Source organism: Rana temporaria, chromosome 8 (genome assembly GCF_905171775.1).
Source record: "Rana temporaria chromosome 8, aRanTem1.1, whole genome shotgun sequence".
In the NCBI taxonomy this organism is placed as follows: domain Eukaryota; kingdom Metazoa; phylum Chordata; class Amphibia; order Anura; family Ranidae; genus Rana; species Rana temporaria.
In genome coordinates, this window is record NC_053496.1 from 184,546,894 (window position 1) to 184,574,118 (window position 27,225).

Genomic DNA, 27,225 nt, shown 5'->3' on the forward strand with positions numbered 1-27,225 from the left:
GAATGACATGCTCTGAACCTGAAAGTGGTGAAATGCTCGTCTCTTCCGGGTTCATTCACCGAAGGAGAGATCTGAGAACAAATCACCACACCATTCGCCACGTTGGTCCCGGGCCTGCAGGAGGGGCAGTAGAGCCCTGGGTACATGGTTGGGGTAGTCAGACATGGGGAGCAGGAAAAGGGGGGGTGATGGTGGTGTCGGGGGGAGAGGGTGTGGGTCTCTTTGGAGGAAGGGTGTGGAAGTGCGAATTTCAGACCAACTCGAATCTCATATGTTGTTGCAAAAGACGTCTCCATTGAAAATTCAATAACGATTATGATATTAAAAGAAAAGAACAATTCAATGAAGAGAATGTTCCGGCCCCGTAAGTGGGGGAAATATTCTGCCACTGAAGGGGTTAATCTAGGTTTCCACACTATATATGTGTGTATCATCATCTGCTGGAGATAAAAGACGTCACAGTGACTATGGAGGAAGAGGACGGACATGACGGGGTTACTGGGTGTAAATAGAAAATAAGATCTTATTACCTCCTCTGCTGCCACTTCCAGCAATGTCTCCTCTCTACTTCCTCCCGACTCACCTCTCACCCGAAACTTCACTTGATGTCTGTTCCTGACATCACTTCCTGTTGACTATAGAGACTTCCTGTCTGGGTTAGACGTGAGATTACCACCTTGTGGATCTGGGAGGAACTGCAGCCATAAGAAATGTCTCGTAGAGTGAACACGCCCCTGTGATGTGTGTTTTTGTACACATCATTTCCTGTCTTCTATATAGACTTCCTGTCTGGGTCGAAGTGAGGTTGTGCGACAGCCGAACATAAGAAAGCAAAATGTTTTCAGAGTATGATTACGACCTCGATGAAGACAAACTTGGGATCCCAACTGTCCCTGGCACAGTGACCCTGAAGAAAGACTCCCAGAGCGTTATCGGGATAAGCATTGGTGGAGGAGCCCAGCACTGTCCTTGTCTTTACATCGTGCAGGTGTTTGACAATACTCCCGCCGCTCTAGATGGGACCATTGCAGCTGGAGATGAAATCACCGGGGTGAATGGAAAGTCGGTGAAAGGGAAAACTAAAGTCGAGGTGGCCAAAATGATTCAAAACGTTAAGGCGGAAGTAACCATTCACTACAACAAGCTCCAGGCCGACCCCAAGCAGGGAAAGACTCTGGACATTGTACTCAAGAAGGTGAAGCATCGCCTGGTGGAGAACATGGGTTCAGGCACTGCTGATGCCCTTGGTTTGAGTCGTGCCATCCTGTGCAACGATGGTCTGGTGAAAAAGCTGGAGGAGTTGGAGAAAACCTCTGAGTTTTATAAAGGCATGATGGAGCACACCAAACGTCTTCTGCGAGCATTTTTTGAACTCTCAAAAACACATCGAGCTTTTGGTGATGTGTTTTCCGTCATCGGAGTTCGAGAGCCTCAACCGGCCGCGAGTGAAGCTTTTGTTATGTTTGCTGATGCACACCGCAGCATTGAAAAATATGGTATTAACCTTTTGAAGACCATAAAACCAATGCTGAACGACCTAAACACCTACCTTAACAAAGCCATTCCCGACACCAAGTTAACAATCCGGAAGTACCTCGATGTGAAGTTCGAGTACCTGTCATACTGCTTGAAGGTAAAAGAGATGGACGACGAGGAGTACAGTAGCATAGCAATGGCGGAGCCTCTTTACCGTGTTGGCACCGGGAATTATGAGTATCGGTTGATCTTGAGGTGTCGTCAGGAGGCCCGCTCACGTTTCGCAAAAATGAGGAAAGATGTCTTAGAAAAGATCGAACTCCTGGACCAAAAACACGTTCAAGATATCGTATTTCAGCTCCAGCGCTTTGTCTCTGCCATGTCTAAGTATAATGACCAGTGCTACGAAGTCCTGAAGGAAGCAGATATATTTCCTATTGAGGTAGATCTGGCCCACACAACTCTCGCCTATGGCCAGGGGGATGCTTTTGGGGGTGAAGATGGAGAGCTGGAGAAAAAGAAAGAAACGGATACCGAGGAGAAACTGATTGATGATGAATAGACTTTGAGGGCATGTTATGGGTGTGGTTCTTTCTGCTTAAAATATCTGTTGCAAAGATGAAAAATATGATCCTCTACAATCAATGGGAAGGGGTTTTGCAGATAAAATGTTCTATGTTGGGTAACTATAAAAATATGTATAATTTTGTGAAATTAAACAAGATCTTCACTGTGTGGAGCTATGAGGAACTGTAGTCCCAAGAAAAATTTCAGTGTGAACATTGTCTTGTGGGTATTTATGTATGATGAATATTTATTAAACTGTCCCCCTCTTCCTCATCTCCATCTCCCCCCATTCCCCTCTTTACCTTCTCATCACCCCCATGTCCCTCTCTTCACTTGTCCTTCATCTTCACCTCACTGTCCCACTCATCAATCCCGTGTCTCCAATCTTCATCTCCATGCCTCCTCTTCACCCTCATATCCTCTTCACTATCCTGTCATCCTATTCATCCTTTCTTCTACATGTCCTTGCCCCCCTCTTCACCTCCATGTCCCCTCATCACCCCCCATGTCCCCCTCTTCACCTCCCTGTCCTCGTCTTCACCTCCCGGTACCCCTCATCACCCCTATGGCTCTCATATTCACTTCCATGCCCCCTCTTCACCCTCATGTTCTTCTCTTCACCCCCATGTCCTCCTCATCTTCCCCTCATCTATACCTTCCCACCCCCATATTCACCTCCCTGTCCACTTCATCACCCTCATGTTCACCTCTTCACCAGCCCTTCCTCATCTTCTCCTCAATGCCCCCTCTTCACCAGTCCTTCCTCATCTCCTCAATGCCCCCTCTTCACCAGCCCTTTCCCATCTTCACCTCCATGCCCCCTCTTCACCAGCCCTTCTTCATCTTCTCCTCAATGCCCACTCTTCACCAGACCTTCCTCGTCTTCACCTCCATGCCCCCTCTTCACCAGCCCTTCCTCATCTCCTCAATGCCCCCTCTTCACCAGCCCTTCCCCATCTTCACCTCCATGCCCCCTCTTCACCAGCCCTTCCTTATCTTATCCTCAATGTCCCCTATTCATCAGCCGTTCCTTTTCTTCTCCTCAATGCCCCCTCTAGACCAGCTTTTCCCCATCTTCTCAATGCCCCCTATACATCAGCCCTTCCTCATCTTCACCTCCATGCCCCCTATTCATCAGCCCTTCCTCATCTTCATCTCCATGGCCCCTATTCATCAGCCCTTCCTCATCTTCTCCTCAATGCCCCCTCTAGACCAGCTTTTCCTCATCTTCCCAATGCCCCCTATACATCAGCCCTTCCTCATTTTCTTGTCAATGCCCCCTCTAGACCAGCACTTCCTCATCTTCTCCTCAATGCCCCCTTTCACCAGCACTTCCTCATCTTCACCTCAATGCCCCCTATCCATCATCCCTTCCTCATCTTCTCCTCCATGCTCCCTATTCATCAGCCCTTCCTCATCTTCTCCTCCATGCCTCCTATTCATCAGCCCTTCCTCATCTTCTCCTCCATGCCCCCTATTCATCAGCCCTTCCTCATCTTCTACTCCATGCCCCCTATTCATCAGCCCTTCCTTATCTTCTCCTCCATGCTCCCTATTCATCAGCCCTTCCTCATCTTCTCCTCCATGCCCCCTATTCATCAGCCCTTCCTCATCTTCTCCTCCATGCCCCCTCTTCACCAGCCCTTCCTAATTCTTACCTCTATGCTCCCTCTTCACCCACCCTTCCCCCTCATCACCTTCCCATTCCACCCTTCGCCCTGCCTCTCGCCCTCATCATCCTTATCCCCATTTCACCCCACTTTGTGCAGGGTGAAGGCTTTTTCAATGTTAAATCACGGGTTGAAGAGGTGACATATCATTTACCAGCCACCTGACAACCATCCTCTGAAAAGGGATCCACCATGGATTCCTTTTCAGAGGGGCGGCAAAGGCCGCTGAATGTGTAAATGAGCCCCAAAATTTGTAATTATATAATAAAATGCACAAATCATTTTTATTAACGAGCAACACCCCCCTGTCTGTGTTTTGTCTTTATTATGATACATTTTCCTGCATATACAGTATTATAGCGGAACAATTTCATCATAGTGACACTCCTCTTACAATAGGTTAAAAAAAAAAATATTTTTTTACATATTGTCATCAGAGCAGTGCCGTGTTACCATAGTGACACTGTGCTACTCGGAGGGGTCATCAGGATTTTTTGTTTTCATTTTTTTTTATGCTGTGATTGCTGATTACAGCGTGTATCGCTCATGAAACCTTTGTTTACTACTGTGAGGGGCCCTGGTACCATGTGATCACTGTGACCAATCACAGAGATCACACAGTAGTTAGAAACGCACCAGAGCAAAGTCCTTTCTTGTATAAGAGAGGGATGGACTCCAGAGACAGAGATATCATTTTGCCCCTGTACAAATCATTAGTAAGACCTCATCTGGAATATGCAGTTCAGTTTTGGGCACCAGTTCTCAAAAAGGATATCGGAGAACTGGAGAAAGTGCAGAGAAGGGCAACCAAACTGATAAGAGGCATGGAGGAGCTCAGCTATGAGGAAAGATTAGAAGAACTACATTTATTCACTCTTGAGAAGAGGAGAATTAGGGGCAATATGATCAACATGTACAAATATATAAGAGGTCCATACAGTGAACTTGGTGTTGAGTTATTCACTTTACGGTCAACACTGAGGACAAGGGGGCACTCTTTACGTCTAGAGGAAAAGAGATTTCACCTCCAAATACGGAAAGGTTTCTTCACAGTAAGAGCTGTGAAAATGTGGAACAGACTCCCTCCAGAGGTGGTTCTGGCCAGATCAGTAGATTGCTTTAAGAAGGGCCTGGATTCTTTCCTAAATGTACAGAATATAACTGAGTACTAAGATTTGTAGGTAAAGTTGATCCAGGGTAAATCCGATTGCCTCTCGGGGGATCAGGAAGGAATTTTTTCCCCTGCTGTAGCAAATTGGATCATGCTCTGCTGGGGTTTTTTGCCTTCCTCTGGATCAACTGTGGGTATGGAGTTGGGTGTATGGGATTGTACTATGTTTTTTATTTTGTTTTTTTATTTTTTGTGGTTGAACTGGATGGACTTGTGTCTTTTTTCAACCTGACTAACTATGTAACCATGAATGATAGCCTTGCTTACTTCTGTGACTGTGATTGGTCACAGTGATCACATGGTACCCGGGCCACTCACAGAATAGTGCACACAGATCGTCGTGCCAAGGGGCGCTGTTCTGGGAAGAGCCGAACTGTGGATACGAGGAATAAGTAACTATATGCCATGTCCCGAAATATTTGAATTCGCAGGAGAGATTTGGATGATGGACTTCATAGGGCAGCACAGTGGCGTGGTGGTTAGCACTTTCACGTAGCAGCAAAAGGGTCGTTGGTTCGAATCCGGACCACGACGCAATCTGCCTGGAGTTGGCATGTTCTCCCTGTGTCTGCGTGGGTTTCCTCCCACGCTCCAAAGACATGCTGGTAGGTTAATTGGATCCTGTCCAAATTGGCCCAGTATATATGTGTGTACGACTGTGTGTCCCAAGCATGTCGAGATCCTACGGGGTAAATGACCGCACCAGCCAGGAAGACACGGGCTGCAAAAAGCGCCTAGAGGCGATTGAGTTCGCATGTGTAGCGCTATACAAGTCGCTCATTCATTCATAGGCACAACACTAACTGCGTAGTTTGAAAAGTATACATATATGAAACAATCTAAAAATCGTCGACTATTCACAATGTTGCCTTGAATCATATAACACACTACCTATAAATCACAGGTAATAGACGACTTAGTAATGAGAAACCAAGAGGTCTCCATGAACTAGTATAGTGTCGCGGAATATGATAATCAATGTAAGGGACCACTACACTGACCTCTGATATAAGGGGGTCGTTCTCCAATGTAAGGGACCACTACACTGACCTCTGATATAAGGGGGTCGTTCTCCAATGTAAGGGTCCACTACACTGACCTCTGATATAAGGGGGTCGTTCTCCAATGTAAGGGACCACTACACTGACCTCTGATATAAGGGGGTCGGTCACCAATGTAACGGACCACTACACTGACCTCTGATATAAGGGGGTCGTTCTCCAATGTAACGGACCACTACACTGACCTCTGATATAAGGGGGTCGTTCTCCAATGTAACAGACCACTACACTGACCTCTGATATAAGGGGGTCGTTCTCCAATGTAAGGAACCACTACACTGACCTCTGATATAAGGGGGTCGGTCACCAATGTAACGGACCACTACACTGACCTCTGATATAAGGGGGTCGTTCTCCAATGTAACGGACCACTACACTGACCTCTGATATAAGGGGGTCGTTCTCCAATGTAACAGACCACTACACTGACCTCTGATATAAGGGGGTCGTTCTCCAATGTAAGGAACCACTACACTGACCTCTGATATAAGGGGGTCGTTCTCCAATGTAACGGACCACTACACTGACCTCTGATATAAGGGGGTCGTTCTCCATTGGTCACCAATGTAAAGGACCACTACACTGACCTCTGATGTAAGGGGGGTCCTTCTTCCATTCCGAGTGTTCTCCGGCGCCCCCCCAACCTCTGGCCACACGCGCCATTGCATGCCATTAAAGTCAATGTTGAACGAATTATTTTCGCTTCCATTGACTTCTATGGGGAAACTCGCTTCGATATGCAAGTGCTTTGGATTACGAGAATTCTCCTGGAACGGATTACGCTCGTAAGGCGAGGTTCCACTGTACAAAATTTACTCAGCCAATGAGAGGTAATGACTCAATTTTTTATTATTTTTAAAGCCCTAGTGGACTGCCTTTTAAGTGGTGGGGTTAATGCGTTTCGTCCTGAGAAGGGGGGGGGTCACTGTACTTTGAGAAGGGGGGGTCACTGTACTCTGAGAAGGGGGGGTCACTGTACTCTGAGAAGGGGGGGTCACTGTACTTAGAGAAGGGGGGGTCACTGTACTGAGAGAAGGGGGGTCACTGTACTGAGGGGGGGTCACTGTACTGAGAGGAGGGGGGGTCTCTGTACTGAGGGGGTACTATAGTTGGTGGTGGGGGGGGGGGGATGTTGATATTACAGTGGGGGAGATTTTTTTTTTTTTTTTGCCGATCCGAAAAATGATCTGATCCGTGACTCCTGATCTGAGGAACGATCCGAACCGTGAGTTTTCTGATCCGTTGCACCCCTAATGGGCAGTAGATGGCGCTGATGATCATAGGAAATCACTGCTCAAATTCATTGAACAATTTTTTTTTAACAAACAGACCTGTGAAGTGTCTGTGGAATCTTCCACCACAAAATGTACTCAGCCAATGAGAGGTAATGACTCCATTTTTATTTTAAAAAAGGCCTAGAGGACCGCCTTTTAAGTGGTGGGGTTAAACGCGTTTCGTCCTGGATGACGACTTGAGAAAACAGATCTCTTGCAAAAGAAAAACAGACCTCCAAGTCTCCATAGCACAAAATATACTCAGCCAATGAGAGGTAATGACTACATTTTTATTTTCAAAGGCCTAGAGGATCGCCTTTTAATAGGTGGGGTTAAACACGTTTCGTCCTGGGTGACGACTTGAGAAAACAGACCTCTTGCAAAAGAAAAACAGACCTTTAAGTCTCCATACCACAAAATGTACTCAGCCAATGAGAGGGAATGACTCCATTTTTATTTTTCTCCTGCTATCAATGGCCAACACGGTACAACCCTTCATCCATGTCTTTGATGATCTCTGATCTCCTTATGAAGTGTTTCTTATGTTGTTGTCTTTTTATTTGGAAAGTTTTATTATCCCCACAAGAGTGTGGCCCCCCTTTTCTCAATACTATGTTTCAATGGGAGAAACATTTACCAATCTAACCTCTAGATGTCGCTGTTGTTTCATTCATTCCATAGGACATCTTTGTCAAGAGGTCAAGCTTTGGTTGAGGTCTATCAACTGTTTCTTACAGGATGAAGATCAGCCATGGAGTATATCTGAGGTGTATATCAGGGTGTGCTTCTTCCCCACATGTCCAGCAACATTCATATACAAGACATTTCCCGCACTCACTAATACACCCCGAGGGTTGTGTGGGACCCCTGATGTACAGGAAGACAGGACTTCAGTGAGGAGCATTTCCCTCACTCAGGACAGGATTACAGCTTCTCCCCCGTGTGAGATCTCTGATGTCTGGAAAGATTGGACTTTTGTGCAAAACATTTCCCGCACACAACACAGGAAAGTGGCTTTTCCCCCGTGTGAGATCTCTCATGTTCGGAAAGATTGGACTTCTTTGAAAAACATTTCCCGCACTCAGAACAAGAATATGGCCTCTCTCCTGTGCGAGATTTCTGATGTTCGTAAAGATTGGACTTCCTTGAAAAACATTTCCCGCACTCAGGACAGGAAAACGTCTTCTTCCCCGTGTGCGATCTCTGATGCATATACAGATGCGACGTCCGTGAAAAACATTTCCCGCACTCAGGACAGGAAAACGGCTTCTCCCCCGTGTGCGATCTCCGATGTCTGTGAAGATTGGACTTTTGTGAAAAACATTTCCCGCACTCAGTACAGTAATAAGGCTTTTCCCCCGTGTGAGACCTCTGATGTTTGACAAGTTCTGATTTCTGTACAAAACTTTTCCCGCACTCAGGACAGCAGAATGGTTTTTCTGCTATGTGAGACCTTTGATGTGTCACAAGCTGTGATTTTTCTACAAAACACTTCCCGCACTCAGTGCAGGAATAAGGCTGCTCACCTGTGTGCAATTTCAGATGTCTGCAAAGATGGGACTTATCTGAAAAACATTTCCCGCACTCAGGACAGGGGAATGGCTTTTCCCCCGTATGAGATCTCTTATGTTTGAGAAGATGTGCGTTTTGTGCAAAACATTTCCCGCACTCAGAACAGGAATATGGCTTATCACCCGCATGCACTCTCTGATGTCTGTAAAGATTATACCTCTCTGAAAAACATTTCCCGCACTCAGGACAGGAATACACCTTCTCACCCGTGTGATAACTCTGATGTGTGGAAAGATGGGACTTTGTTAAAAAAACTTTCCCCTGCTCAGGACAGGAATACGGCTTCTCACCCGCGTGCAATCTCTGATGTCTGTAAAGATGTGACTTCAATGAAAAACATTTCCCACACTCAGGACAGAAATGCGGCTTCTCCCCCGTGTGAGATATCTGATGTCTGACAAGCTGTGATTTTTTTACAAAACATTTTCCGCACTCAGGGCAGGAATACGGCTTCTCGCCCGTGTGAGATCTTATATGCACAATAAGACCGGAATTATAACGGAAACGCTTCCCACACTCAGGACAGGGAAACTTATTATTTCTTAAAAGGACAGCACCGTCCCGCACAGTCTGAGGTTCCTCAGGATAAGAGGAATACGATGGTCCGGCACCGTCCCACACAGTCTGAGGTTCCTCAGGATAAGAGGAATACGATGGTCCGGCACCGTCCTGCACAGTCTGAGGTTCCTCAGGATAAGAGGAATACGATGGTCTGGCACCGTCCCGCACAGTCTGAGGTTCCTCAGGATAAGAGGAATACGATGGTCCGGCACCGTCCCGCACAGTCTGAGGTTCCTCAGGATAAGAGGAATACAATGGTACGGCACCATCCCTCACAGTCTGAGGTTCCTCAGGATAAGAGGAATACGATGGTCCGGCACCGTCCCGCACAGTCTGAGGTTCCTCAGGATAAGAGGAATACGATGGTCCGGCACCGTCCCGCACAGTCTGAGGTTCCTCGGGATAAGAGGAATACGATGGTCCGGCAACGTCCCGCACAGTCTGAAGTTTCTCAGGATAAGAGGAACACGATGGTCCGGCACCGTCCCGCACAGTCTGAGGTTCCTCAGGATAAGAGGAATACGATGGTCCATCTACACTGTGTGGTGCCGGATGGACATTTGAGGTAGTCGGGTTTTCTCCTGGACTATACTGTGTGATGTCCTCATCTTCTACTTTACAGTCTGGAGACAAAGTGAGACAATCCTCTGAGGTTTTCCTCATCTCCCGTCCATCTACTAAAATAGAAATACAAAGATTATTACTAGACATGAGCTGATTGGTTCCCCTAAACCTGGACTCCGCCCACATCAGGCAGCTTTGTCTCTGAGGATCTTACAATTCCCCCCTCAAGGTAACTAGTAAATGGGTCCTCTGATCTCCTACCAGATCATTTCTTTATTCATGGACCTTAGTCAGAGAGTGAGGAAACAACGAGAACTGTCTTTTATAGGAGTGACAGTGATGAGGGGATTATAGAATGAGTGTCCCCACCTGTCAGGACCTGGGCGAGGGGTTGTAGCTCCAGAGTCCACCAGCAGGTGTCTCCTAGCAGCCAGCACTTTCTATCAATCTGTCTCCACCTGATGCTGGCTGCTGGGAGGGTATTTAGTCCCTTCTCTGCTATTTCATTTTACATCACTATTTTGCTTTGCTAGTAAGATGCTGCTTGCCATTTTTCCTTCTACTGATCATGCTCTTGCCCTGAATCTTGTATCCAGCACCCTACTGCCTTATATCTGCTCCCCTTAACCCTTTCACCTCCCCACATCAGACAGCTTTGTCTCTGAGGATCTTACAATTCCCCCCTCAAGGTAACCAGTAAATGGGTCCTCTGATCTCCTACCAGATCATTTCTTTATTCATGGACCTTAGTCAGAGAGTGAGGAAACAACTAGAACTGTCTTTTATAGGAGTGACAGTGATGAGGGGATTATAGGACGAGGGTCCCCACCCCCTCTATCACTCATTGCCATCTTCCCAACACAAGAAGTCCTGCACTTCCTTATTTAGTCCATGATTTAGTCATGAAAAACAGCGTGGCTGAGCCCCACCAAAGGTCAGAGAGTGAGGATGGGGGGAGAACAACCACAATGAAGACTGGACTGATCCTGAAGACCACCATCATTGGGTTATTGACTCCTCCCTCATTATCACTTTCTGTTTAAGGTTCCAAAGTATGAGGATGTTATCAGATTATTATTAACATGTAAAAGTCTGTGCTCCAATCACATCATCCAATATAACATGTCCAGCTGGTAGGAAATGGGTGTAACAAAAGAGAATACATATTGCCCGGATTCACATACATTGGCGCATATTAATGCCGTCGTAGCGTATCTCCTTTGCGCTATGTCGACGCACCGCAGAGAGGCAAGCATGGAATTCAGGAAGCCAGTGCTCCCCAAGCTGTGTTGGCGTGGCTTAGATTTCGAAGGCGTAAGCCGGCGTAGGTGGAAGTGGGTGTGACCCCATGCAAATGATGGTCCGAGCGTGGAGCAGTGTTTTACGCCCGGCGTATCATGAACGGAGCATGCGCAGTGATGCGGACGTATGACCGCACCCCTGTGCGCATGCTCACAACTACGCCGGCGCAACTTCCTGGGATACGCCGGGCCACCGACTTACGCCGTGCGCATAAATACGCCCAGCCATACGCACGTCCGGCGCAAAGGTACATCCTGCTTGTTTCCCCCCCTGAAGCAAAGTACTTTTGCTGAGCGATGGCAGCTGCTAAGGAGAGGAGGAAGAGGAATTTTTCTAAGGAGGAGAGGACTATCCTGATTTCGGCAATAGCCAAATTTGATATGTACCTCCATGGTGCCCACAGTGCCAGGACCAGCAGGGCACGTAAGAGGGAGATCCTGGAGGAGATCACCCTGGAGGCGTTTGACTGATGAGGAGGAGGTCATCGCCAGCTGTCTGGAGCGGGAGCAGGTGAAGGGCATGGAGGGCTTTGACTTTGGTGACCAGGCCTTGAGGACAGGTAAGTGTGTTTTATCCCCTATCCGGTGTGTAGCATGTGAGGGGGTGCAAGGGAACATGTGACAAGTGTGTGGGTCCACCAACATGTGAATGCTTTGTGTCATCCACAGATGTGCTGGAGGGAGCGGGGCCATCGTCAGCTGCTGGATGACCCACGCCATCCCCGGAGGAGTGTGCCCACACCTCTCCTCTAGAGGAAGTTGAGGAGCATGGTGACCTTGAAGAAGGTGTCTACCTCGTGGAGGAGAACATCATCCCTGGACCCTCCCAAACCTCCCCCCCCATCAGGGGAAGACCCTCAAGGGCCACCCCCATCAGGGAAAGCCCCTCAAGGGCCTCCCCGTACAGATGGCCCCAAGCCTCTCCTGCCCCCAGGAAGGCTACGCGGAAGACAAGGGGTGTTCCGGAATCCCTCCAACAAGGGCTTGCAAGAGAACAGGCCCGCCAGATGCGCCACATGGGTGCTATTGCCTGTGACCTGCGCCATGTGGCAGACAGCCTGGCCTCTTTAGCTAAGACCCAGGCTGAATGCACAGTGGCTGTGCAGGGCACGGCAGCCAGTGTGCAGCAGTGCCTCACACAGCAGGCTGAGCAGAGCACCTCAATCTCTGACAGCCTGCAGGATGTGAGTGCCAACTGCGCTGCTATGGTCACCTGCATTGGGGAGCTGCAGGCCACAACAGCAGGCCTTGTGGCAGAGGTGAGGAGCCTAGGAGTGGCGGTACAGGCCAACATGGCTGCCATCGAGGCAGAGGGACGGCAGACCAGGCGCCACCAGCGGCAGACCACCACCCGCCAGCTGCGGATGCAGGAGCAGACGAACGCTGTGCTCACCCGCATTGCCCTTGCGTTGGAGGGCAGGCAGCCAGCATCTCCCAGGAGGGACAAACCAGGGGATGATCCTCCTCCTGATGCCCCCACCCGAGGCTCCCCCCAGACAACTGAGGACCGGAGCCGTGGCACCAAGCTGGGCCAACGACAGGGCAAATGAGTGCCTTTTTTTTATTTTCTTTGCTCAGATTATGAGCTTTTTTATTTTTGTAGTGACTGCACACGGTCAGTAGTGCAGGCTACAGTGTGACTGGTGTGTGAATGTGGGTGACATGCCTGCCAGCAAGGTGTATCACCTTGGGTCGTCGGGGAGAGGTTATCCCCACGACCGTGTGAATGTGGTATGAATGGACAGCAACACCATCGGGGCCTTTATTTATTTTTTTTAGTTCCTTTTTTTATATATATTTTTCTTTATTTCGTCTTTCTCATTTCGCGGCAGCACCCCCCCAGGCCCATGCCTGAAGCTGTGTAAGGGGCCCCATAATTCCTGATGGCGGCCCTGCCTGGCATGTTGGCACACAGATGTGTTGTCCTGCAAGTGTGGTTGCTCAGCTCGTCCGTAACGGTGCTGCTGCAGCTGCTGTCCAGCTGACCTGTGCACCTCCTTTATGAGAAATAACTTTAGGCCGGACGTTGAACGTGCGCCCACCGCGCGTTGCCTGCGCCGGGCGCACGTACGTTCGTGAATCGCCATATCTCCCTCATTTGCATATTTGAATAGAAAATCAATGGGCGCCACATGCGTCCAGCGTAAATATGCGCCTACGATACGCCGGCGTAGACAAGTTACGTCGGTCGGATGAAGCCTATTTTCAGGCGTATTTAGTTCTGTGGGCACGGCGCATAGATACGACGGCGCATATTTACACTTACGCGGCGTATCTCGAGATACGTCGGCGTAAGGGCTTTGTGAATCCGGGCCATTATGTGTATATACAGTGCCTTGAAAAAGTATATATACACATTACAATTTTCAAAAAATGTTGTCATGTTAAAATCAAAAACGTAAATGTATTTTTATTGGGATTTGGCTCAGAGCGCAGGGATCGGGGGGGGGGGGGGGGGGGGTGGGAGGTGATGTGAGTGGTGGCAGAGGACACTGTTATGGGGGTAAGATACAACAGTATCTGGACTAAATAATGCGCAAGATATGCCCACCTGTGCTGATCTCTGTAGGAGTGTCCTCCTCTATAAATGTCCCCGTTATTCCATCCTCCTCCATAGACTGCTGATCATCCCTCACATACGTCTCTTCTTCTTCTTCTTTAATCTCAACTTTTATATCTATCAGATCTTCACCCTAAACCAAGAAAATTAGAGAAAATATCATCTGTAAAATATAAGCTCACATAATCAATCCACACATCATCTCCATGAGTCCATGTCCTAGATGTTCCTTTCCACCAACCTTGTAACAGTGGGGGATGGTGTGACCTTCCTGTGTGGAATCCCGGGAATACAGAGGACGGGGACATCTCTCTGGTGGGTTCCTGGTATTAGGTGGCTCCATCATATCCTTGTGTCCTTCAGAAAACTCCTCCATCACTCCATACTCCTCATCCTCCTCTTTATACTCTTCTTTAACATCAATATTATCATCCCCGAGGTTTCCACTCTGAATATAGAATAAAACATCCATTATAACAAACATGCTGTGTATGAATCATAATCACCAATGATTGTTCCTCATCTACCTGATGATGGTGGGGGATGGTGTGACCTTCCTGTGTGGAATCCCGGGAATACAGAGGACGGGGACATCTCTCTGGTGGGTTCCCATTACTGGATCCATCTGTAGGAAACACACACACTGACTGAATACATTGTTTCTATGTGTTTATCAGATGATGGGGGATCTAGGTGGAGCCTCCGTACTGCTCTCTCCTTTACAATAAAGTCTCCTCTTACCCGGTGATGTGAGGGGCGGCTGATTCTCCGTCATGACGTCCTTCCCGGCGCCGCTCACCTCTCCTGTCAGCAGCTCCATCATCTTCTTGGTGACTTCTAGAATCTTCTCCATGTTGTGTCTCTCAGGTTTTAGGGAGTCACGTGGAGGCACTGTGATGGTCATATGATCACCTGACTTCACCAGAGGAAATCTCTGTATTGGAGAACCAATAAAAATATCATGATAGACTCCCAGAATCCTCCTCACCTCTCCGGTCAGGTCTGTGTTTTATTAATAGAGATAAGAGTGATGTCATGTGACCTCCCAGAAGCCTCCTCACCTCTCCGGTCAGGTCTGTGTTTTATTAATAGAGATAAGAGTGATGTCATGTGACCTCCCAGAACCCTCCTCACCTCTCCGGTCAGGTCTGTGTTTTATTAATAGAGATAAGAGTGATGTCATGTGACCTCCCAGAACCCTCCTCACCTCTCCGGTCAGGTCTGTGTTTTATTAATAGAGATAAGAGTGATGTCATGTGACCTCCCAGAATCCTCCTCACCTCTCCGCTCAGGTCTGTGTATTATTAATAGAGATAAGAGTGATGTCATGTGACCTCCCAGAATCCTCCTCACCTCTCCGGTCAGGTCTGTGTTTTATTAATAGAGATAAGAGTGATGTCATGTGACCTCCCAGAATCCTCCTCACCTCTCCGGTCAGGTCTGTGTTTTATTAATAGAGATAAGAGTTATGTCATGTGACCTCCCAGAATCCTCCTCACCTCTCCGGTCAGGTCTGTGTTTTTATTAATAGAGATAAGAGTGATGTCATGTGACCTCCCAGAATCCTCCTCACCTCTCCGGTCAGCAGGTAGATGATCTCCAGGGTGAGGTTTAGTATTTTCTCAGTCATGTGGCTCCGATACTCCTCCATCCTCAGTGATGTGGTCATGTGATCTATGCAGGTTCTTCTGTAGACAGATAGCGGAGAATTATCAGGACTGTATTGGTTGTACAATTTTAGGATGGGGTTTTATGGGGTTAATAGGTGGGCTGCCCCCAGTGGGAATTAGAACATGTAGATTGGGTTACCTAGGGGTCTATTGATTTGCATAATAATGTGTCAAGCTAATTATTTTTCTGCCAGTTAGGCAGGTACAAACCTTCTTAAGATTTTTTTTTTATCTTCTGAACAAATGTTCAATGTCCCCAACATGTTGTAAAGACAACACTTTAAAAGTTCCTACAGGTCATCAGTTTAGAGTCCGCTGTGAATAACAACCCCAGAATTATTGCTCTTAGTTTGGCATGCATGACGATTCATGATCAAGAGCTCCCTATGTAATAGCATACTAGAAATGACAGGTCCTCTTTAAATAGACATCAGGGGTCTATTAGACCTCCAACGTCACCTATGAGCCCCAGTAAAGATGACCAACCCTCCAATCCATCAGTCATGCCAGTCCCAGGCCTGCAGGAGGGGCAGTAGAGTCTGAGATACTGTTTGGGCTCAGAGAAGGGGGTTCGTTTTTTCGAAGGAAGGGTGAGTAAGCAAAGAAATGCTTGTTTCTTCCAGGTTCATTCACCTGAGGGGAGATCGGAAAACAAATCTACTTCCACTCTATCCACCATGCTGGTGCTGGGCCTGGAAGAGAGGCAGTAGAGCCCGAGAGAGACATCATGGGTGTATTAGACCCTTGACATCGCCTATGAACCCCAGTAAAGATGACCAAGTACACGTAGGGCTTAATCAGCTGCAGTGACTGGGGAATGGCAGCTCTGAGCCTGGAAGTGATGAAATGCTCACCTCTTCTGGGTTCATTCATTGGAGAGGAGATCCAAAAACTGGTCACCCTCAGCTCCATCTTCCATGCTGGTGCGGGGCCAGCAGAGTCCGAGATTCTATTCGGGCTCAGTGAAGGGGGGTTTTTTTTATGAGGAAGGGCGTGGAAGTAAAGAAAAGCTTGTCTCTTCCGGGTTCATTCACCAGAGAGGAGGTCCAAAAACTGATCACCCTCTACTCCATTAGCCATGCCGATGCCGGGCCCGCAGGAAGGGTAGTAGAGTCCGAGATACTATTCGGACTCAGAAAAGGGGGTTGGTATTTTCGGAGGAAGGGTATGGAAGTGATGAAATGCTTGTCTCTTCTAAATTCATTCACCAGAGAGGAGAACGGAGAACTGATCACCCTCCACTCCATCCGCCATGCCGGTTCCGGTCCTGTCGGATGGAGAGTAGAGTCCGAGATACTATTCGGGCTCAGAGAAGGGGGTTGGTAGAGATGAAATGCTTGTCTCTTCTGGGTTCATTTACCAGAGAGGAGATCGGAGAACTGATCACCCTCCATTCCATCCGCCATGCCAGTTCCGGTCCTGCAAGAGGGGCAGTAGAGTCCGAAATACTATTCGGGCTCAGAGTAGCGAGTTGGTATTTTTGGATAAAGCATGTGGAAGTGATGAAATGCTTGTTTCTTCTGGGTTCATTCATCGGATGGGAGATCAGAGAACTGATCAGCCTCCACTCCATCTGCCATGCTAATGCTGGGCCGGCAGGAGGGTCAGTAGAGTCAGAGATACTATTCAAGCTCATAGAAGGGTGTTTGGTATTTTTGGAGGAAGGGTGTTGAGGCGATGCATAGGGATGGGTTCAGGCGTGTTCGGATCGTAGTCCCAATCCACCTGAGCAATCCTGCCATCACTGCGCACAGCCAATCATAGGCAGTTGTGGCCCGGGAAATGCTTCACTGCCTATGATTGGCGGTGTGTAGTGACAGCTTTCTGGTGGAATTGCTCAGGTGGGGTGGGACTACCATCCAAACAGGCCTGAGCCTATCCCTAGTAATGAAATGCTTGTCTCTTCCCTGCTCATTCACCAGAGAGGAGATCGGAGAACTGATCACCCTCCACTTCATCAGCTCTGCCGGTCCCGGTCCTGCCGGAGGGGCAGTAGAGTCTGAAATATTATTCAAATTTAGAGAAGGGGGTTGGTATTTTTGGAGGAATGGGTGTGGAAGTTATAAAATGCTCATCTCTTTTGGATTCATTCACCGGAGAGGAGATGGGAAAACGAATCACCCGCCACTCCATTCGCCATGCCGGTCCTGGGTCTGCAGGAGGGCCAGTAGCGGTTGGTATCTTCATAAGGAGAGGTGTGGAAGTGTGAATTTCAGTACAAGCGCGAATTCAAATCTCAAACCTTGTTACAAGAGAGACTGTTAAAGCAGACCTCCCAACCGTCCCGGATTTCGCGGAAATGTCCCCCCCGCGAATCACGGTAAATCCTGCGGTCCCGCGATTTGCGGTAAATCCCGAAATCCCGCGATTTGCGGTAAATGCCGCGGTCCTGCGATTGGCGATAAACCCAACTCCGATCCACCGAATTCAACTATGAAACCCCAACCCCCCCCCCCCCCCCCCCCGGCTCAACAACTTCGATCCACGGAAATCCCCCGCTCAACAACTATGATTCGCAGAACCACAACCCCCCCCCCCCCCGCTCAACAACTCCGATCCACGTAATTCCTCCGCCCAACAACTATGATTCGCAGAACCACAACCCACCCCCCCCCGCGCTCAACAACTCCGATCCACGGAATTCCCCTGCTCAACAACTTCCTTGGGAGGTATGCTCATCTGTCCCTCATTCTGAAGTTGAAAAGTTGGGAGGTATGGTTAAGGTGAGAAGGTGACACATCTTCAAAATGAAGAGAATGTTCGGGCCCAGTAAGTGAGGGAAATGTTCTGACCCTGAAGGGGTTAATCTAGGTTCCCACACTATATATGTGTGTATTATCATCTGCTGGAGATAAAAGACGTCACAGTGACTATGGAGAAAAAGGACGGACATGACCGGAGTTATTGGGTGTAAATAGAAAATAGGATATTATTACCTCATCTACTGCCAGTTCCAACAATGTCTCCTCTCTACTTCCTCCCAACTTGCCTCTCACCCGGAACTTCCTGTCTGTAAATGACATCACTTCCTGTCTTCCATAGAGCCGTCCTAGCTGGGTAAAAGTAAGGAACTTCTACCACCTTGTGGAACTAAATGGGAACTACAGACCTGAGGAAAGTCTCGTAGTTTGAAAACGACAATTGTTTTTTATGTACACATCACTTCCTGTCTTTATTTGACATCACTTCCTGCTTTCCATTAAGACTTCCTGGCTGGGCTTGGTCGTAGTGAGATTTTGTGACAGCTGCAGATCAAGGAGACGGGCGTACTTGCTGTTGAAGCAAAATGGAGTATGATTACGACCTCGATGAAGACAAACTTGGGATCCCAACTGTCCCCGGCACAGTGACCCTGAAGAAAGACTCCCAGAATGTAATCGGGGTAAGCATTGGAGGAGGAGCCCAGCACTGTCCTTGTCTTTACATCGTGCAGGTGTTTGACAATACTCCCGCCGCTCTAGATGGGACCATTGCAGCTGGAGATGAAATCACTGGGGTGAATGGAAAGTCCGTGAAAGGGAAAACTAAGGTCGAGGTGGCCAAAATGATCCAAAACGTCAAGGAGGAAGTAACCATTCACTACAACAAGCTCCAAGCCGACCCCAAGCAGGGAAAGACTCTGGACATTGTACTCAAGAAGGTGAAGCATCGCCTGGTGGAGAACATGGGTTCAGGCACTGCTGATGCCCTTGGTTTGAGTCGCGCCATCCTGTGCAACGATGGTCTGGTGAAAAAGCTGGAGGAGTTGGAGAAAACCTCAGAGTTTTATAAAGGCATGATGGAGCACACCAAACGTCTTCTGCGAGCATTTTTCGAACTCTCACAAACACATCGAGCTTTTGGTGATGTGTTTTCCGTCATCGGAGTTCGAGAGCCTCAACCGGCCGCGAGTGAAGCTTTTGTTATGTTTGCCGATGCACACCGCAGCATTGAAAAATATGGTATTAACCTTTTGAAGACCATAAAACCAATGCTGAACGACCTAAACACCTACCTTAACAAAGCCATTCCCGACACCAAGTTAACAATCCGGAAGTACCTCGATGTGAAGTTTGAGTACCTGTCCTACTGCTTGAAGGTAAAAGAGATGGACGACGAGGAGTACAGCAGCATAGCATTTGGAGAGCCTCTGTACCGCGTTAGCACCGGAAATTATGAGTATCGGTTGATCTTGAGGTGTCGTCAGGAGGCCCGCTCACGTTTCGCAAAAATGAGGAAAGATGTCTTAGAAAAGATCGAACTCCTGGACCAAAAACACGTTCAAGATATCGTATTTCAGCTCCAGCGCTTTGTCTCTGCCATGTCTAAGTATAATGACCAGTGCTACGAAGTCCTGAAGGAAGCGGATATATTTCCTATTGAGGTCGATCTGGCCCACACAACTCTCGCCTATGGCCAGGTGGATGCTTTTGCGGACGAAGATGGAGAGCTGGAGAAAAAGAAAGAAACGGATACCGAGGAGAAACTTATTGATGATGAATAGACTTTGAGCAGGGGTCATCAACCCTGTCCTTTAGGGCCCACTAACAGGCCAGGTTTTATGTATTACCTTGGGGAGAGGCAGACTAGAATACTGCAATCACTGAGCAGCAAGTGATATCCCCTGTGATGTATTTCCGTTATCTTTCAAACCTGGCCTGTTAGTGGGTCTGAGGACAGGGTTGATGACCACTGACTTTGAGGGCATGTTCTGGGTGTGGTTCTTTCTTTGTTCTACAATCAATAGGAAGGGACTTTGTAGATAAAATTTTGGATTGGGGAACTATAAAAATATGTATACCGTAAATATTGTGAAATTTAACGAGATCATCACCTTGTGGAGCTCGGAGGAACTGTAGTCCCAAGAATCGTCTCAGTGTGAACATAGTCTTGTGGGTGGGTGTGTATGATGAATATTTATAGGTTGTCCTCCTCTACATTTCCTCCTCCGCATCTTCATCTTCCTGCCCCCCCCCCTACTTCTTTACCCCCTTTCACCTCCTCATCACCCACCATGTCCCTCTCTTCACCCACCTATCTTAATTTTCACCTCCATGCCCCCTCATATCTTTTTTTTCACCCTCCTGTCCTTCTCTATATCCCTTCTTCATTTTCATTGCCCCACCACCGTCTATACCCTACTTCCCCTCTTCACCTCCTCATCACCCCCCATGTCCCTCTCTTCACCTGCCCTTCGTCTTCACCCCCATGCCCCCTCATCACCCTCGTATCCGTCTCTTCACCCTCGTGTCCTTCTCTTCATGCCATCTTCCTCACTCCACCACCATCTATATCCTACTTCCCCTCTTCACCTCCTCATCACCCCCCATGTCCCTCTCTTCACCTGCCCTTCATCTTCACCTCCATGCCCCCTCATCACCCTCGTATCCGTCTCTTCACCCTTGTGTCCTTCTCTTCATGCCATCTCCCTCACTCCACCACCATCTATATCCTACTTCCCCTCTTCATCTCCTCATCACCCCCCATGTCCCTCTCTTCACCTGCCCTTCGTCTTTACCTCCATGCCCCCTCGTCATCCTCGTATCCGTCTCTTCACCCTCGTGTCCTTCTCTTCATGCCATCTTCCTCACTCCACCACCATCTATATCCTACTCCCCCTCTTCACCTCCTCATCACCCCCATGTCCCTCTCTTCACCTGCCCTTCGTCTTCACCTCCATGCCCCCTCGTCATCCTCGTATCCGTCTCTTCACCTTCCTGTCCTTCTCTTCATGCCATCTACCTCATCTTCATTACCCCACCACCATCTTTATCCTACTTCACCTCATCACCCCCATGTGCCTCTCTTCATCTTCTCCTCCATGCCCCCTCGTCACCCTCGTATCCATCTCTTCACCCTCCTGTCTATCTCTTCATGCCATCTACCTCATCTTCATTACCCCACCACCATCTATATCATACTTCACCTCCTCATCACCCCCATGTGCCTCTCTTCACCTGCCCTTTATCATCTACACCTCCATGCCTCCTCATCACCCTCGTATCCATCTCTTCACCCTCCTGTCCTTCTTCATGCCATCTACCTCATCTTCATTACCCCACCACCATCTATATCCTACTTCCCCTCTTCACCTCCTCATTACCCCCCATGTCCCTCTCTTCACCTGCCCTTGATCTAGGGTGACCACGTGTCCCGGTTTGCCCGGGATCGTCCCGTAATTGAAAATGTTGTCCCGTGTCCCGGTAGCCTTCAATCCGGGACAATAGAGTATCCCGGAATCAAAGTATCAAACACGTTGGACTGCCTGCCGGCTGCCACACTCACTGCCGCAGTCAGTGCCACTGTAATTACAGTCACTGGTTGCTAAGGCCGCCCCGCTTGTAGCAACCAGTGACGTCACCGTGACCGTGCCCAGCTCTCTCTCTCTGACTCCACCCCCACCTCCTCCTCCTCTCCTCCTTCAGCCGCGGTTCTTTACAGAGAGAGCAGCTCAGCACTACCGCGGCGCAGACCTCTTCCACCACGCTCCGCCTCCACTGCTCCATGCTCCAACCCACTGCCCAGCCCAGCGCAGGCCACCACCGTCCGTCCCGCGACCTCCCGCTGCCGCAGGGCAAGTGGGCAACTCGGTGCACTGTTGTAAATTGCAGGCCTGGCTCCTCCTCCTCCCGCCCGAGCGGCCCGACTTACTGCCTCCGCCTGAGACTCCTGAGTCCCCTCCTGTCTGAGTTAGAGAAGACCGCCCGGCGCTGGCTGAAGACTGCCCTGCCCCACCACCAACAGATGCAGACTTCATCCATATCATCATCTTAAAAGGTGAGCAAATAGGGGCAATTGACACTGTCTGGCAGCATCTGATGGGGCACAGTAGTGACAATTCATGGGCACACTGGCAGCATTTGATTGGGCACTGTAGCGACAATTCATGGGCACACTGGCAGCATTTGATGGGGCACCGTAGTGACAACTAATCGGCACACTGGCAGCATCTGATCTGATGGGCACAGTAGCGGCAATTGATAGGCACACTGGCAGAATCTGATGGGGCACAGTAGCGACAATTAATGGGCACACTGGCAGCATCTGATGGGGGCACAGTAGCGACAAATCATGGGCACACTGCCAGCATCTGATGGGGGCACAGTAGTGGCAAATCATGGGCACACTGGCAGCATCTGATGGGGCACAGTAGCGTCAATTGATCGGCACACTGGCAGCATCTGATGGGGCACACTGTTGGCAATTGCTGGGCACACTGGCAGCATCTGATGGGGGCACAGTAGCGACAATTCATGGGCACACTGGCAGCATTTGATGGGGCACAGTAGTGACAATTAATCGGCACACTGGCAGCATCTGATCTGATGGGCACAGTAGCGGCAATTGATAGGCACACTGGCAGAATCTGATGGGGCACAGTAGCAACATTTCATGGGCACACTGGCAGCATCAGATTGGGCACAGTAGCAACAATTGCTGGACACACTGGCAGCATTTGATGGGGCACAGTAGTGGCATTTGATGGGGAACAGTGGCTGCATTTGATGGGGCCTAGGGCCCTCTTTTGATCTTGCACACGTGCCCGCTGATTTCATGATACGCCCCTGCCCCCCAAAAATATGTAAAAAAACATATATTTTTTAGGGGGGGGGGGGGGGTGTCCCTGAATGGCAGTTTGGAAATGTGGTCACCCTACCTTGATCATCTACGGCTCCATGCCCCCTGATATCCTTCACCCTCTTGTCCTCCTCTTCCTATTTTCCTCATCTTCATCTCCCCATCCCCCTGTTCGCTCATCACCCCCATGTCCCCAACTCCACCTCTCCTTTCTACTCTTCATCCCCTTTTCCCCTTCATTACCTTCCCTACCCCTCTTCACCCCCAGTTCCCCACCCCCCATCATCCTTGTCCCCTTTTCCCCCTCACTTTGTGCAGTGGGGCGGGCTTTTCATTGTTAAAACACGTGGCGAGGAGGTGACATATCACCTCCCATCCGTCTGTCAAAAGCCCCCTGAAAAGCAATCCACCATGGATTACTTTTTAGAGGGGGCGCCAATTGCTACTGAACGTGTAAACAATCTCTAAAAGTTGTAATTATATAACCAAATAGATAAATTGTTTTCGTATTGAACAATATCTCCTTGTCTGTCCTTATTATGACAAATCTTCCTGTATATACAGTATTATAAAACTTTATTGTACACTAGATTATCAATATGCTTCTTGTAGAACCACGCCCATTTCATCCACCTTCATACCCCAAACTTTACAAGTACAGGTGGCAGGCAGGGGCAACACTGTAACTGGAGTGGTGGTGATCAGGGACACTGTAACTGGTGTGGGGGCGATCAGGGACACTGTAACTGGTGAGGTGGAAATCGGGGACACTATAACTTGTGTGATGGGGATCGGGGATAATGTAACTGGTGTGGGGGTGATCAGGGACACTGTAACTGGTGTGATGGGGATCGGGGATAATGTAACTGGTGTGGCGGTGATCAGGGACACTGTAACTGGTGTGGGGGTGATCAGGGACACTGTAACTGGTGTGGTGGGGATCAGGGACACTAACTGGTGTGGTAGGGATCAGGGATAATGTAACTGGTGTGGTGGGGATCAGAGACACTATAACTTGTGTGATGGGGATCGGGGATAATGTAACTGGTGTGGTGGGGATCAGGAACATTGTAACTGGTGTGGTGGGGATCAGGGACACTGTAACTGGTGTGGGGGTGATCAGGGACACTGTAACTGGTGTAGTGGGGATCAGGGACACTGTAACTGGTGTGGTAGTGATCAGGGACACTGTAACTGGCGTGGCGGTGATCAGGGACACTGTAACTGGTGTGGCGGTGATCAGGGACACTGTAACTGGTGTGGTGGGGATCAGGGACACTGTAACTGGTGTGGTGGGGATCAGGGACACTGTAACTGGTGTGGTGGGGATCAGGGACACTGTAACTGGTGTGGTAGTGATCAGGGACACTGTAACTGGCGTGGCGGTGATCAGGGACACTGTAACTGGTGTGGCGGTGATCAGGGACACTGTAACTGGTGTGGTGATCAGGGACACTGTAACTGGTGTAGTGGGGATCAGGAACACTGTAACTGGTGTGGTGGGGATCAGGGACACTAACTGGTGTGGAGGTGATCAGGGACATTGTAACTGGTGTGGTGGGGATTAGGCACACTGTAACTGGTGTGGTGGGGATCAGCGATACTCTATCTGGTGTGGGGGGGATCAGGGACACTGTAACTGGTGTTGTGGGGATCAGGAACACTGCAACTGGTGTGGTGGGGAATTGGGACACTGTAACTGGTGTGGTAGTGCTCAGGGACACTGTAACTGGTGTGGGGGTGATCAGGGACACTGTAACTGGTGTGGTGGGGATCAGGGACACTGTAACTGGTGTGGTGGGGATCAGGGACACTGTAACTGGTGTGGTGGGGATCAGGGACACTGTAACTGGTGTGGTGGGGATCAGGAACATCGTAACTGGTGTGGTGGGGATCAGGAACACTGTAACTGGTGTGGTGGGGATCAGGGACACTGTAACTGGTGTGGTGGGGATCAGGGACACTGTAACTGGTGTGGTGGGGATCAGGAACATCGTAACTGGTGTGGTGGGGATCAGGAACATCGTAACTGGTGTGGTGGGGATCAGGAACACTGTAACTGGTGTGGTGGGGATCAGGGACACTGTAACTGGTGTGGTGGGGATCAGGGACACTGTAACTGGTGTGGTGGGGATCAGGGACACTGTAACTGGTGTGGTGGGGATCAGGGATACTGTAACTGGTTTGGTGGGGATCAGATACACTGTAACTGGTGTGGTGGGGATCAGGGACACTGTAACTGGTGTGGTGGGGATCAGGAACACTGTAACTGGTGTGGTGGGGATCAGGGACACTGTAACTGGTGTGGTGGGGATCAGGAACACTGTAACTGGTGTAGTGGGGATCAGGGACACTGTAACTGGTGTGGTAGTGCTCAGGGACACTAACTGGTGTGGAGGTGATCAGGGACATTGTAACTGGTGTGGTGGGGATTAGCGATACTCTATCTGGTGTGGTGGGGATCAGGGACACTGTAACTGGTGTGGTGGGGATCAGGGACACTGTAACTGGTGTGGTGGGGATCAGGGACACTGTAACTGGTGTGGTGGGGATCAGGGATACTGTAACTGGTTTGGTGGGGATCAGGGACACTGTAACTGGTGTGGTGGGGATCAGGGACACTGTAACTGGTGTGGTGAGGATCAGGGACACTGTAACTGGTGTGGGGGGGATCAGGGACACTGTAACCGGTGTGGTGGGGATCAGGGACACTGTAACTGGTGTGGTGGAGATCAGGGACACTGTAACTGGTGTTGTGGGGATCAGGGACACTGTAACTGGTGTAGTGGGGATCAGGGACACTGTAACTGGTGTGGTGGGGATCAGGGACACTGTAACTGGTGTAGTGGGGAATTGGGACACTGTAACTGGTGTGGTAGTGCTCAGGGACACTGTAACTGGTGTGGTGGGGATCAGGGACACTGTAACTGGTGTGGTGAGGATCAGGGACACTGTAACTGGTGTGGTGGGGATCAGGGACACTGTAACTGGTGTAGCGGTGATCAGGGACACTGTAACTGGTGTGGTGGGGATCAGGGACACTGTAACTGGTGTGGTGGGGATCAGGGACACTGTAACTGGTGTGGTGGGGATCAGGGACACTAACCGGTGTGGTGGGGATCAGGGACACTAACTGGTGTGGCGGTGATCAGGGACACTGTAACTGGTGTTGTGGTGATCAGGGACACTGTAACTGGTGTGGGGGTGATCAGAGACACTGTAACTGATGTGGTGGGGATCAGGGACACTGTAACTGGTGTGGGGGTGATCAGGGACACTGTAACTGGTGTGGTGAGGATCAGGGACACTGTAACTGGTGTGGTGAGGATCAGGGACACTGTAACTGGTGTGGTGGGGATCAGGAACACTGTAACTGGTGTGGTGAGGATCAGGGACACTGTAACTGGTGTGGTGGGGATCAGGAACACTGTAACTGGTGTGGGGGGATCAGGGACACTGTAACTGGTGAGGTGGGGATCAGGGACACTGTAACTGGTGTGGGGGTGATCAGGGACACTGTAACTGGTGTGGGGGGATCAGGGACACTGTAACTGGTGAGGTGGGGATCAGGGACACTGTAACTGGTGTGGCGGTGATCAGGGACACTGTAACTGGTGTGGGGGTGATCAGGGACACTGTAACTGGTGTGGTGGGGATCAGGGACACTGTAACTGGTGTGGGGGTGATCAGGGACACTGTAACTGGTGTTGTGGTGATCAGGGACACTGTAACTGGTGTGGGGGTGATCAGGGACACTGTAACTGGTGTGGTGGGGATCAGGGACACTGTAACTGGTGTGGTGAGGATCAGGGACACTGTAACTGGTGTGGTGGGGATCAGGGACACTGTAACTGGTGTGGTGGGGATCAGGGACACTGTAACTGGTGTGGTGGGGATCAGGGACACTAACTGGTGTGGTGGGGATCAGGAACACTGTAACTGGTGTGGTGGGGATCAGGGACACTGTAACTGGTGTGGTGGGGATCAGGGACACTGTAACTGGTGTGGTGGGGATCAGGGACACTGTAACTGGTGTGGTGGGGATCAGGGACACTGTAACTGGTGTGGTGGGGATCGCGGATAGAGATGGGCCGAACACCCCCCTGTTCGGTTCGCAGCAGAATTCTCGAACAGGGAAAAAGTTCTAACCCGATTGAGGAACCCCATTGAAGTCTATGGGAGCCAAAGAGGGAAAATCAAAGTGCCCATTTTCAAGGCTTA

The 27,225-nt window shown here is 49.5% G+C and overlaps 5 protein-coding genes and 1 long non-coding RNA gene across 9 annotated transcripts in view; 3 read left to right on the top strand and 3 right to left on the bottom strand.

Annotated features, from left to right (window-relative positions):
* Nucleotides 1–27,225, bottom strand: part of LOC120909614 (zinc finger protein OZF-like) — a 713,034-nt gene that overhangs the window by 150,676 nt on the left and 535,133 nt on the right. The window lies entirely within an intron of this gene.
* LOC120909629 (PRKCA-binding protein-like) lies at nucleotides 757–19,977 on the top strand. Its single transcript, XM_040321385.1, has 2 exons — nucleotides 757–2,046; nucleotides 19,939–19,977. The coding sequence occupies exon 1, from the start codon at nucleotides 836–838 to the stop codon at nucleotides 2,036–2,038; it is 1,203 nt and encodes a 400-aa protein (XP_040177319.1). The 5' UTR covers nucleotides 757–835; the 3' UTR covers nucleotides 2,039–2,046; nucleotides 19,939–19,977.
* Nucleotides 8,156–27,225, bottom strand: part of LOC120909609 (zinc finger protein 27-like) — a gene marked incomplete at its 3' end in the record, with an annotated part of 30,510 nt that continues 11,440 nt past the window's right edge. Inside the window, exon 2 of the mRNA XM_040321363.1 lies at nucleotides 8,156–9,283. Within this exon, the coding sequence (XP_040177297.1) occupies nucleotides 8,156–9,283 (1,128 nt within the window). The remainder of the gene's footprint in view (nucleotides 9,284–27,225) is intronic.
* Nucleotides 14,674–18,570, bottom strand: LOC120909691. Its single transcript, XR_005741353.1, has 3 exons — nucleotides 18,384–18,570; nucleotides 15,351–15,465; nucleotides 14,674–14,711 (listed from the first exon to the last, which is right to left on the bottom strand). It is a non-coding gene; the product is annotated as an uncharacterized LOC120909691 (long non-coding RNA).
* LOC120909630 (PRKCA-binding protein-like) lies at nucleotides 18,642–19,965 on the top strand. Its single transcript, XM_040321386.1, has one exon. The coding sequence runs from the start codon at nucleotides 18,734–18,736 to the stop codon at nucleotides 19,928–19,930; it is 1,197 nt and encodes a 398-aa protein (XP_040177320.1). The 5' UTR covers nucleotides 18,642–18,733; the 3' UTR covers nucleotides 19,931–19,965.
* LOC120909631 (extensin-2-like) lies at nucleotides 20,309–23,523 on the top strand. 4 transcript variants are annotated; one of them, XM_040321387.1, is made up of 4 exons: nucleotides 20,309–20,567; nucleotides 20,733–21,212; nucleotides 21,348–21,554; nucleotides 23,083–23,523. In XM_040321387.1, the coding sequence occupies exons 1-4, from the start codon at nucleotides 20,333–20,335 to the stop codon at nucleotides 23,343–23,345; spliced, it is 1,185 nt and encodes a 394-aa protein (XP_040177321.1). In that variant the 5' UTR covers nucleotides 20,309–20,332; the 3' UTR covers nucleotides 23,346–23,523. The 4 variants fall into 4 exon arrangements, with proteins under 4 accessions (XP_040177321.1, XP_040177323.1, XP_040177324.1 ...); XM_040321389.1 differs by having other exon boundaries at nucleotides 20,459–20,567; nucleotides 20,733–21,554; XM_040321390.1 differs by lacking the exon at nucleotides 20,309–20,567 and having other exon boundaries at nucleotides 20,574–21,212.

What these genes read in the sequence shown, in the direction of transcription:
- LOC120909629 (XM_040321385.1), top strand. Translation starts at nt 836, where the DNA reads ATGTTTTCAGAGTATGATTACGACCTCGATGAAGACAAACTTGGGATC.
- LOC120909630 (XM_040321386.1), top strand. Translation starts at nt 18,734, where the DNA reads ATGGAGTATGATTACGACCTCGATGAAGACAAACTTGGGATCCCAACT.
- LOC120909631 (XM_040321387.1), top strand. Translation starts at nt 20,333, where the DNA reads ATGATGAATATTTATAGGTTGTCCTCCTCTACATTTCCTCCTCCGCAT. An exon ending in CCACCACCGTCTATACCCTA is followed by an intron (nt 20,568 to 20,732) that starts CTTCCCCTCTTC and finishes CCTACTTCCCCT; the next exon opens with CTTCACCTCCTCATCACCCC. An exon ending in ATGTCCCTCTCTTCACCTGC is followed by an intron (nt 21,555 to 23,082) that starts CCTTGATCTAGG and finishes GTGGTCACCCTA; the next exon opens with CCTTGATCATCTACGGCTCC.